The 12709-nt window shown below is 43.2% G+C and overlaps 1 protein-coding gene across 1 annotated transcript; it reads left to right on the top strand.

The window, feature by feature from the left end:
* Positions 1 to 1829: 1829 nt before the first annotated feature.
* MIS18A (MIS18 kinetochore protein A) lies at positions 1830 to 12209 on the top strand. Its single transcript, XM_068967639.1, has 5 exons — positions 1830 to 2160; positions 5434 to 5500; positions 8600 to 8722; positions 11379 to 11475; positions 12041 to 12209. Exons 1-5 carry the CDS (start codon positions 1830 to 1832, stop codon positions 12119 to 12121), a joined length of 699 nt encoding a protein of 232 aa, XP_068823740.1. The 3' UTR covers positions 12122 to 12209.
* The last annotated feature ends 500 nt before the right edge of the window (positions 12210 to 12709 follow it).

Here is a 12709-nt window from a genome sequence, read left to right on the forward strand (position 1 = left end):
CTAGTGCCCAGAGGCAATAAAATTGGAAGTCAATTTTTTTTTGAAAAATAGTTTATCTGACCATGCAAAGTGGGCAGTGACTTAGGGGACACCCAAAGAGTTCTAAGAGCAGACCAGGGCCTTGGGGGTAACTTTCTTCCCAGACATGCTGCAAGGTTGTCCATAATGCAGGTCCATACCCCACCAGGTTTTCCCGTCCTAATCTGTGGTGCTTTAAGGTCAGAGGCCGGCTTCGGTCAGAGGAAGGCTAACCACCAACAAGGGAGGCTTGCTTGATGCATGGGGCCACTGGCTCCCAGATCCAGACAGCAGAGGCACTTCCATGCTTTTTAGCATCACCGCTGCTGCCCACACCGCCTCTCCAGCCTGTCCTTGCAGTGCTAGTCTGAGTGATCTGGGGCCCTCTCCAGGGTATTAGAGCAATAACAATCCACAAACGAAACACGCATTGGGGTGCTTCCCCAGCAACCCCTGCTTTCTCCACTTCCAGGAAATTAGGCAGACAAACTAAACCCCTGCAAAAGGGGAGGTGTCTCTACTGACAGCATCTGCATCACCCAGGAACTTGTTAAGCAAATTCTCAGGCCCATCCTCACCTACTGATTGAGAATCTGTGAAGGTGGTGTGAACAAAGAGTGTTGCCTGCCAGTATCAGGAAACAAAGGATGTTTTGACCATCAAGCCATCAATGGCTCCCCTGAGTTCAATAAGCCCATTGAAAAAGCACTAAATTCATTAACTTGAGATGTCTACGCGTGAGCTAAATCCCCTCAGTCGTGTCACACTCTTTGCCATCCTATGTGCTGTAGGCCACCAGGCTCTTCTGTCCATGGGATTCTCTAGGCAAGAATACTGGAGTGTGTTGCCATGCCCTCCTCCAGGGGATCTTCCCCACCCATTGAATCCGTGTCTCTTACATCTACTGCACTGGCAAGCAGGTTCTTTACCACTAGAGCCACCTGAGAAGCCGTGGTTTTCTTTACTTAATGCTAACTGTGAAGGGCTGTAGCCTCTCGGGAGGGAAGGAGGCCTTCGAAAGGAGGGCTATGCCCCAGCTCCCCAATCTCTGGGTGGTGTATGGGCTGCATAGTCTTTAGCAACCATTGCCAAGGTTGCTCTAGTTCAGTTCAGTTGCTCAGTCGTGTCCAACTCTTTGCGACCCCATGGACTGTAGCCCACCAGGCTCCTCTCTCCAGGGCATTCTCCAGGCCTGTCAGGCCACCAACTCCTGAAGTTTACTCAAACTCATGTCCATTGAGTCAGTGATGCCATCCAACCATCTCATCCTCTGTCGTCCCCTTCTCTGAAGGGGAAGGGCTGAAGAATTGATATTGGAGAAGACTCTTCAGAGTCCCTTGGACTGCAAGAAGATCCAACTAGTCCATCCTAAGAGAAATCAGTCCTGAATATTCATTTGAAGGACTGATGTTGAAGCTAAAACTCCAATCCTTTGGTCACCTAATGCGAAGAACTGACTCATCTGAAAATACCCTGATGCTGGGAAAGGCTGAAGGCGGGAGAAGGTTGCTCTAAGGGGTCTGTAATTGTTTGGAGGGCAAAACTTTCTCAAACACGTCCCTACCCTCCTTTGTAAGAGGCTGATTTACAGCCTTTCCATTTCTTGAAGGCGTAAACCCGACCCAGGTGCCTAGACACCGCAGCTAGTCCCTGCCTCCACTGCGAGCATGCGCGCTATCAGGCTGCCCTCCGACCCCGCCTCCCTCAGGCCCCGCCCTTTTGGTCCTCCACCGCCTCGCCCCGCCCCGCGCACGCCCAGGGCCGGTTTTTTTCCTCCCGTGATGCTCCGCGGCGCGGGCGATTTGTAGCTAATGGAGGGCTCTTTGTCCCCGGAAGGATGTTCCTCTACAAGCTGTACGTTTGGCCACAGGGGCGAAAGGGAAGACTCCTCTCTGTTAGGCAGGCGGCTCTCGGAAGACTCGAGCCGCCACCAGCTGCTGCAGGAGTGGGCGAACATGTGGAGCTCCATGAGCGGAGACGCCTCGGTGGCCTGCTCTGAAAGGACGCGGCGCGAGGAGGCTGCGGAGCCGGCGGAGGGGCACAGGCCGCTGGTGTTTCTGTGCTCGCGCTGCCGGCGACCGCTGGGAGACTCGCTGAGCTGGGTGGCGAACCAGGAAGACACCAACTGCATCTTGCTGCGCTGTCAGTTCGGGCTGGGTCGGGTGGCGGGACTTAGGACTAAGGGTTGCCTTCTTCCTGGTGTGCGGCACCTGGGCGGCCCCGGAAGAGGCGGGGTGTTTTGGAGCAACTCAGGATCTTTAAAAGCAGAAAAATCTGAGAGGCTGAGCTGTTCCAGAAAAGGGGTAGGAGGAGAGTCATCCCTGCATCTTGGGCTTACGCGTGGAAGTCCTTTTCTGGGGTCCCCCATCCCAGAAGAGCAATGGATGAATCAACAACGTCGTGGGCATGACTTAGGGGGAAAAAAAAGTCAACCAACCAGGTTGTAAGCATTTAAGGTGTAGCTACTCTGTATTATTCCTCATAGAAATTAGTGGGCTCTGTTAATCGGTAGGTAATATTGTTAATTGTTTATTTAGGAAATTAAGCTTTTCAGCGGCCTGCTTCCTGCAGGGGATGTCAGGATTGATTTTTCAGATCATAATGCTGTTATAAAAATTGAAGGAGGCTTGCAATAAAAGCACTAACAACCCTCACAAAATTGGAGAGGAAAGAGGATGTGGTAAAAGGGTGAAGAAGGTCAGAGTTGTGGCTTTTAATACTGATTCTACCAGTTACCTGTATGTTTCCCCAGTTTCTTTGTTTTGCTGTTTTCATAGCACTTATTTAGGGAGGTGGTTCACTGAGTTATCACTAAGTTTTCTGAGTTACCACTGAGTGGTTTTCTGAGTTAATGTAAAAATGACTGTTCTTTTTGAACTTGTGGTTTTCAAGATTAAATTTCTGCTATATTTGAATTCTGTAAATATTTTTAATGGCAGAAATCCACCACCAATTTATTGACATTTGTGGAAAGTTTTCCTTCCTGGGATGTGTTGGGAAGAAAGAAGGAGAGCAGTGTCCACCTGTTACCTGAAACTTTTTGAAGTCTGTTTTCCTTAAGGATGCACTTAACAATAATTGCTGAATCCTTTTCAGTTGTTAAACATAAGCCTAAGAACATACATTTCCCATAGTAATTCATTGAGATTAATCTTTCACATCTATTAAAATCAAACAATGCAGAAGGGTGTAAAAGTAAAAAGGACTTGTCCCCAAATCTTATCCCCGATCCTGACACTCTCAAGGCCCCAGAGTTCAACATGCTTTATTCTCATTCATAAGTCCAGATACTCTCCATGCGTATATGAGCATGTTTAAACATACATTTTTTTGGAATTCCCTAACCATATAAATTTTCAAAAACACCCTTGGGATAATGTTTATACTGTTAAGCATCCTTACCTTTTTATTCTACATCTATATTCTGAGTATTTTTCCATGTTAGTGCATATAGGCATGCTGCTGCTGCTGCTAAGTCACTTCAGTCGTGTCCGACTCTGTGCGACCCCATAGACGGCAGCCCATCAGGCTCCGCCATCCCTGGGATTCTCCAGGCAAGAACACTGGAGTGGGTTGCCATTTCCTTCTCCATGCATGAAAGTGAAAAGTGAAAGTGAAGTTACTGAGTCGGGCATAATTCACAGTTTTGGCAGCTGCCTCTTGTACCTCACCTGTGTAGGTGATGGCCCTCAACTGCGTGGGTTTGAATCCTGGTCTTGCACTTACTAGCTGTGTCTTGGGGCAAGCTACGTAGCCTCTCTCTGCTTCAGTTTTCTCCTCTGTAGACTTAAGTATAATACTTACATGCGGTTATTAGGAGGACTAAGCGAGTTAGTGTGTGTCCTGTGCTAAGAAGAAATAGGAAGTGCCACTAAAGTGGCATCCTTAACGGAGATGCTGTTCATCCTCCCAGTCTGCCCCTGTTGATAGAGGTCTAGGTTTTTTCCCAGGGTCGCTGCTTTAGAACCACATGTATGTATCTGGGTTGAGATTTTGCTACAGTCCGAGGGCCTTTGTAGGCTGTCATAATTGAGAATCTTAATCTTTATTCTAAAAATGAAAACGAGAATCTGTTTTAGTGAATGCGGCGTTTAAGCTGGGGAGTGATAGGACTCAGGTTTTCCTTTGGAGGATGCACTGGAGAGAAGAATAAGCACGGAAGTGGGGAGGTCAGTCCGGGGCCAGCTCAGCTGCTCAGGGAGGGGAGGTGGCGGTGGTGTGGGGCTGGGCTGAGGGTCATGAGGTAGAACGGACAGGACTTCTCAGAGGAGTGTCTGAAGGGGAGCAGGGTAATGAGATGAGGAGTGTAGGGTGACACCGATTTCTGATCTGAGCGGTGGGCAGATGGGAGTGGGGTTTACTGAGTTAAGGTAGACTGTAGAGGAGGTGAACTCAAGAGTCTGTTCTGATGTCCTCCTTCATATCCCTCCACTTTTGCTATGTCCTGAATTTGGATGCTCTGGGAATATTTCCTGTTGCTTCTAGGGTTCAGCTGTGACCCCTGTTCAAGTTGTGGGCTAAAAGATTTGGGGCTGGGTTCCTGTGGACCCTCTCTGCTGCTGCTAAGTCGCTTCAGTCATGTCTGACTCTGTGAGACCCCATAGACGGCAGCCCACCAGGCTCCGCCGTCCCTGGGATTCTCCAGGCAAGAACACTGGAGTGGGTTGCCATTTCCTTTTCCAATGTATGAAAGTGAAAAGGGAAAGTGAAGTCACTCAGTCGTGTCTGACTCTTCGCTACCCCACGGACTGCAGCCTACCAGGCTCTTCCGACCTTGGGATTTTCCAGGCAAGAGTACTGGAGTAGGTTGCCATTGCCTTCTCTCTGCTGCTTATAGGGAAATGAGCTCTGTATTTGAGACTTGGAAATGTATGCCCAGACTTGTGGCCTGCTGGAGAAGGAAATGGCAGCCCACTCCAGTACTCTTGCCTGGAACATCCCATGGATGGCGGAGCCTGGTAGGCTGCCATCCATGGGGTCGGAAAGAGTCGGACACGACTGAGCAACCTCACTCACTCACTCTGGGTTAATCCCTGTTTCACTGTGTTTGGCGGGTATACTTGATAGTCTGTGATGTGAGGTTCTGATTGTTCCAAGTTTCACCGTCAATTGAAATTTTTCTTCCCTGATTGTTCTAAGTTTTACCATCAATTGAATTTTTTTCTTCCTAATTTTATTCATTTTGTTAATTTCAGTGTTTTCTGGGAAGGGAAGGAAATAACTCTTATTCTGCTATGTTTTTCCAGAAGACCCTGTACCCTTAGTTTTAAACCACTGTGTGTGTGTGACTTTTGGGCCTTTGTTTTTTTTCTGGCTTTCTGAGTTCTAAAATTAAAGTTGAATTAGAAGCTCTCTAAATACCTGCATGTGTCTTATATCAAACCACATTAATACTTTGTTGTTACGTCTTTCCAGGTGTTACCTGTAATGTTTCTGTGAATGAGGAACAGATGCTATCCAAACGTGAACATGATAATTGTTGGTGAGTAAAGCTATATCTATATGAGTATGTATGTTTTCATTTTTTTAAATAAAAATATTTGAAAAGATCATCAGCAGTAAAATTTGGGATAAAACTTTTTTCATGGTGTGTGTGTGTGTGCTTAGTTGCTCAGTCATGTCTGACTCTTTGCAACCCCAAGGACTGTAGCCCTCCAGGCTCCTCTGGAGGAGGATTCCGTGGGGGTTCTCCAGGCAACAGGACTGGAGTGGGTTGCCGTGCCCTCCTTCAGAGGAGCTTCCCAAGCCAGGAATCGAACCCAGGTCTCCTGCATTTCAGGTGGATTCTTCACAGTCTGAGCCACTAGGGAAGCCCTTTTTCATGGTGATATCAAATCAGTCATTGTGCATGCTTAGTTACTTCAGTTGTGTCTGACTCTTTGCAGGCCTGTGGACTGTAGCCCGCCAGGCTCCTCTGTCCATGGGATCCTCCAGGCAGGGATACTGCTGTGGGTTACCGTGTCCTCCTCCAGGGGATCTTGCTGAACCAGGGATCGAGCCCACGTCTCTTACATCTGCTGCATTGGCAGGTGGTTTCCTGAGTGACAGTGGGCACCTTTAGATTTAAGAAGATGGAAGAGTTTCTAAACTTCTCAAGGCCTGTTCCAGCACTTCCATTTTGGGTGTTTGGCTTGGACCTGAAGGTCATTGAAACTAAAAACAGGAAAAGAAAGTATCTTTATCGTGGACTCTCTGAGCCACAGAACGCTCTAGAGAAATGCTCGCTACTTTCCGTGCCGTAGCTCCCATAGACAATGCCACATACAGACATGTGGCCCACTGCGGTAAAGACAGGCGGCACACCCGGCGGCACAGGGGCTCCAGCTGCCCCAGGCCCTGTTTTATCTCTCCACGTGTTGAAGGGGTCACTATCCTGCGCTACCTGCCACCATCTACTGCAAGCAGCATCCTCAGCACACTAAATGGGAACCTCTGCTTTGAAGAATTGTTGCCCAAAAGTTGTCTTACTGATGCATGTGAATAAGTGGTACACAAGCAATTCAGCAGAAATGAATAATCATATATTAAAATTTTATTTTTTTTATTTATTTTAATATTTATCTATTTGGCCCCACAGGGTCTTCATGGTGGCTCTTGGGATCTTTGCTCTTTGGTTGTGGACTCTTTAGTGTGCAAACTCTTAGTTGTGGCACGTGGGATCTAGTTCCCTCATCCCCAAGGGTCAAACCTGGGCCCCCTGCACTGGGGAGCTCAGAGTCTCAGCTGCTGGACCACCAGGGAAGTCCCTATTTTTTTTTTTTTAAATTTTAAAACATTGGTTTTTCATTTCTAGTAATGTTAGAGTGTCCTACTCAAATAAAGTATAGTTTCATTTAAAGAATTACTCTCTTTAAGGAGAATTTAAAGTCATAATAGGACAGGGGGGTGCGAATGTAACAGAAATTGTACTGCTGGCATGCTGGTAGTAGCAATTTGGAAAACCCAGCCTTGGATCATTTCTCCCTTTATTGATGAAGAAAATGAGGCCTGGGGAGGTTTACAGCCTCACCAAGGACATAGGCCGATAGCAGGAGCTAATGATGGTACTTTGCTGTCCCTTTGCTTCCTGCAGAGTGTCCTCTACTTCCCAGTTGCAGTCATTCTGATGTCAGCTTACAGCTTTGCTGTCGCGCACTTGATATTTTTCATTACATTGACTCTGAGTTTTTATTTGTTTATTTTAAAAGGAATGTGTATGACTGCCGTGAATGTATCAATTGCTGTTGAGTGAGTGAGTGAAGTCGCTTAGTCGTGTCCGACTCTTTGCGACCCCATGGATGGTAGCCTACCAGGCTCCACCATCCGTGGGATTTTCCAGGCAAGACTGCTGGAGTGGGCTGCCATTTCCTTCTCCAGCGGATCTTCCCAAACCAGGGATTGACCCCGGGTCTTCGGCATTGCAGACAGATGCTTTACCGTCTGAGCCACAAGTCTGCACATGTCGAAAGTAACTGGGACGATAATTACAGTAGAAACAAATGTTATTAAATTCTAGCTGAGATAGCCCTGGCTGGCTGGTTCTGAGCCTGAGGTCTGTCCTCTTACAGTTAAAAGATTTGCAGCTGTGACATACACATTAAAGACCTCTAGCACCAGGCTGAGACTTTTCTGTCCTTCATAATCAAGATTTCTAGAGAACTGAAAAGGGAATTGACTCTTGCTCTGAACCAGTGTTGTGAGTTCTGCTCACTTGTATCACCTGAACCCCATCCTTTATGCCAAACAGCGCCTGTTTTTATCAACATGTTTTTATTGGAGCACAGGTCATTCAGTTATGTGGTGGCTTCCATGCTACAGTGGTAGAGACAAGTAGTTGCAGTAGACTCCACATGGCCTGCAAGCCTGAAATATTTGTTCTCTGACTCATCACAGAAAAAAATGTGCCTGTCCCTGCCCCAGAGCATTAATGATCCTTGGTGGACAATGTGACATTTAAAGAACATGTACGATCTTTTTGCCTTATTTCAGAATTTTAGTTAATTTTTAATACCAGATTGGGGCGTTTACATTCTAGAAAAGCAGCATCTTCTTAGTATAGTCTCATCTTTTTTGTTTTTCTGAATTTTTATTTATTTTTGTCTGTGCTCCATCTTCATTGCTGTGCATGGGCTTTCTCTAGTTCTGGCGAGCTGGGACTGCTCTCTAGCTGGCGGTGTTCGAGCTCATTGCGGTGGCTTGTTGTGGAGCATGGGCCCTAGGAGCTCGGGCTTCAGCAGTTGTGGTGCACAGGCTTAGTTACTCCACGGCATGTGGAATCTTCCTGGGCTAGGGATCGAACCCTTGTCCCCTGCATTGGCAGGTGGGTTCTTATCCATTGTACCACCAAGGAAATCCAGCATACTCTCTGCTTTGTCTGTCACTTGTGTGCATGCTGTCTGTCACTGGATACTGAAGGTAGTGTGACCTGGAGGTGCTTTCAAATGTAAGCATCTTAATATCTTTTTTTTTTCCTTTTTATACATAGGACCTAGTAGGGTCAGGATAACATACTTCAGCAACTTAAACGTTTAAGTGTTTACAGATCTCAACAACGGGGTTTTTGTGGTAACCAGTCACTAAAGGGCGACGTTTCTTGTTGCAGCATCCTGCAGACTTTGTACTGCACAGGTTGTTCGCTCAGCCTCGGCTACCTGTACAGGTGCACACCCAAGGATCTAGACTGCAAGAGGGACATGTTCTGCCTTAGTGTTGAAGCCATTGAAAGGTATGTTTGAGGCATACATGAATAGCTCATCACTGAATTCTCAGAAAGTTGTTTGCAGACAAATTGGTATGAAAACTTGGAGACTAAACATTGTTTAGTTAAAATATGTTTTTAAATAATAATTTCTGACCCTAAAGCAAGTGATTTTTGTTGTTGTTTGGACCTGATTTATTTGCTATTGGAAAAGTCTGTCATGCTAAATTGTAGAAGAAAGCCCTGTGAGAACATTTTGCAGAGTAAAAATTTGCTGTTTTTCTCAATTAAATTTAGTAGGATTTTTTTTTAAAGCAATTGTGTGTATCAATATATTTTGTCCATTTTATTTTTTCCTCTAGTTTTTAGTCTAGTATAATAACTTGAAGAAATAGGAATTTCAGAAATGGTCGGGAAAGAAGTCCCTTTGTTCTGGAAAAGTAGAAATGCAAAGTGCAGCTATTTCCTAGAGGACTGTAAATAACTGCCTGCTGTTTTGAGAGATGCAAGGAAGTACCTTCATTTTGCAAGACTTCTAAAAGGTGTTTGGAGACAACGTGAATTAGGGTCTGATGACATATATCTTACTGACCCTTTAGTTCATAACCTTTTAAAATTGGAAACAAAATTAATTGACCCCAATGTCTTTTCACTTATCCTGGAAATGATGTAACTCTCAAGACTTTAGAGATTGTTGTTTAGTAGCTCAGTCGTGTCCGACTCTTTATTACCCCATAAACTGTAGCCCTCCAGGCTCTTTTGTCCATGAGATTCTCCAAGCAAGAATACTGGAGTGGGTTGCTGTTTCCTTCTCCAGGGGATCTTCCTGACCCAGGGATCGAACCCGTATCTCCTGCATTGGTGGGTGGGTTCTTACCGCTGAGCCACCAGTTAGAGAGGTTTTCTTAGAGATGCCTAGGAAACCTTAAATATCAAGAAAGAAGAACAAAAGTGCCTACACTTTCATTACTTGAAGTATGTTGTCACTTTGTTGAATTTCTTAGATTTTCTCTTTAAAAAAATTTAGAATAGTATTCTTTTTATTATAATTTTTCATTTAATTATTTTTTGATTACTACAGTTTTACCACCATCTTTGTAACTAGACAAGTTTGGATCAAAATTGTGAAATCTGCAAACTTTTTACAGCCTTTGACACAAGAGAATAATGTAGCAAGTACTGCTCGTTGATGTAAAGCATGCAGGCCCACCTGGGGAGAGATCAGATCTGATTTGGTTTTAATATGTAAATAGAAGACTCATGCCCAAACAACTGCTCCCTTAATCTCCATGGGAATTTTACCAAGACTTGTGAAAATTATGTGGGGGAGAGGACAAGTATGAACGACATAAAATCTTAAACAAGTATGGTTGGTACAGAACTTTAAAAACGATCCATATCTCTATTTCTGCACAGAGGATCCTAGTATCGAAGCTGTTCTTTCCCCAATAGTTGAATTTAAGGAAAAGTTACCTCATAGGGCAGAATTTAAATGACAGGGAACCAGGTGTGTTTTAGAAATGGATGCCCTCCGTAATGTTTATTTACAGCATTATAAATTAATCAGTGCCATTTAATTTTCCCCATCTCATTTTTCTTTTCTAAATAAGATATTAACTGCCTTCTGTAATTTTTCCTTTGATGACATTTTTTTAGAAATTTAATCAATTAATCTTGGGTTTCCAATAGAAGACTGTTTATATTTAACAGAAGTGACATACTGAAGTTGTTACACGTGGTGAAAGACTTCTAAAGAAATACAAACGAATGAAGGTTTTTATTTTATTTTATTTTTTTTTTGAGAAATAACAGCACCTTCTCCACTGTTTAGATTTATTTGGTTGCCAGAGCTGGGCTTGTTTTCTTCCATTGCTAGGCCAGTTGTATTTTCAAATTGTAGCATGTCATCCGGAGAAGGCGATGGCACCCCACTCCAGGACTCTTGCCTGGAAAATCCCATGGATGGAGGAGCCTGGTGGGCTGCAGTCCATGGGGTTGCTAAGAGCTGGACACGACTTCACTTTCATTTTCACTTTCATGCATTGGAGAAGGAAATGGCAACCCACTCCAGTGTTCTTGCCTGGAGAATCCCAGGGACGGGGGAGCGTGGTGGGCTGCCGCCTATGGGGTTGCACAGAGTTGGACACGACTGAAGCGACTTAGCAGCAGCAGCAGCATGTCATCACCTCAGAGAGCAGAGCAAAACATGAGTTATAAAATAACTGTTGAAGTTGCCGAAATCTAGGTAATCAACAATTGATGCTACAGATTACATACTAAAAGTCAAAACTTGAAAATGCACAAAAACTTGAAAATGCACAAAAACTTGAAAATGCACATGTTCTTGAAAAGTTATATAAAACAGTGGCTTCTTCAGGATCTTTTAAAACTTCAAAATGTTACTGTTGTACCACCCAGCTTACTAAAGAGCCAATTTTATTCCCAATAATGAAATATAGCATTGAGAAATATGTAGAGCTCTTGGACAAAGCTGTTATGGAGAATAACATGGTTTCATGTAGTTCAGCTTCCTGTGTAGGTTTCTATTAACAAAAGTAATTGTTTTATGTGTTTACTCGGTACTAATATATACTTCAATATACTTTGAGTTTTAATGTTATCAATATAAACTTTATATTTACTCCCTTCTCATATTTTAACTTTGTATTGTACTGTACTTCAGTTATGTTTTAGGGTCATCTGAAAAGCAAATTGTGTCAGAAGACAAAGAGCTTTTTAATCTTGAAAGTAGAGTTGAAATAGAAAAATCTCTAAAGGAGGTAATTTTGTTCTGCACTTTTTGTATCTTTGTATAAACAACTTCCAGTCAATGACCAAGTGCTGCTCCATGAATAATTCTTAATTGTGTCTTCTCTTTTGATCTTAGCATTCATGGTGAGAGTGCTTATTTTATTTCAGTTGTTAGTAAAGTTGATTTACTGGGAACCAAACTACAAATTAAGCCAAAACTTTATGGAAAAAATTATAAAGACATTCCATGCTAAATCAAAGCAGTATGTATTCTAAAACTATTAAAATAGAAATATATCTTTAAATCAGTATTTGACTTGATTTGATTTTCATGGTGAAAACAGCCTTGTTTTTGAATGTTAACATCCTGTCACAGGCAAGATAGTGGTGAATAAATGTAAAAGCTATGGATCAGAGGTTGAGAGCTACTATTAACAGGCTTATGTCTTATTTAAATAGAATTCCATTAAATAAACACAGATATGTATAATGTATAACATAGCAGAAATTATATTAATGATCAACATTTAAATCATATTTAACCATGTATGATTTTAATCATATGTATTTTTTTCTATTTTTTCCATTTGATAGATGGAAGAAGTTTTGAAAGCCTTGCAAACAAAGCTTTGGGAGGTCGAATCAAAGCTGTCCTTTACCAGTTGTAAAAGCTGAATTGGTTCCAAGGCCCACATTCTGCAGTCCTCTGCTGATGGAGAGTTCTTTCATATCTAGCAATTCTTGTTATAATATACTTCACTTAGAACTGAAAGAGTTGGAAATAGTCATGTACATTGTATCCTCTTGTACTGATCAGCTGGTCACATGAGAAGAACTGGAGAACTTTTCTGGCTGTGTTTGATGGTAAAGAGGTGATTGTTTCCTAAACTCCAGTTTTAAAGTCATGATAATTGCTGGAATTTAAGAGTTGTTGTTTTGATAACAAACTGCTATAATTTTTTGAATGGTTTTCTCCTCTGTACCAGATTCGTTATTTTTTATTTCCTATTTTTTAACTATTTTTCACTTTTAATAGTTTGGGCATTGTTTAATATTGAGTGCTTAGAAAATCTTAGAGGTGTTTCCATCTACTGTGTGGTTGAATCTTCTTTGAAAACTAATGAATACAGCTTTCTGGAGAAACTGGTCAGTTGAATTATTTGTCAAAACTCTGAAACCTTGCACAAGAGTAGATTAGCTTGTATTCTGTTCGTGGTTGGATTCCGTCTGGTCCTGTTTATTTACTCCTGTGTGCTTGCTTAG

Source organism: Capricornis sumatraensis, chromosome 1 (genome assembly GCF_032405125.1).
Source record: "Capricornis sumatraensis isolate serow.1 chromosome 1, serow.2, whole genome shotgun sequence".
NCBI classification, from domain to species: Eukaryota; Metazoa; Chordata; class Mammalia; order Artiodactyla; family Bovidae; genus Capricornis; species Capricornis sumatraensis.

Bases quoted from the DNA above. Each gene is read 5' to 3' on its own strand.
- MIS18A (XM_068967639.1), top strand. From the start codon at position 1,830: ATGGAGGGCTCTTTGTCCCCGGAAGGATGTTCCTCTACAAGCTGTACG. The intron at 5,501-8,599 runs GTGAGTAAAGCT...TTCTTGTTGCAG, and splicing joins CGTGAACATGATAATTGTTG to CATCCTGCAGACTTTGTACT. The intron at 8,723-11,378 runs GTATGTTTGAGG...ACTGTACTTCAG, and splicing joins AGTGTTGAAGCCATTGAAAG to TTATGTTTTAGGGTCATCTG.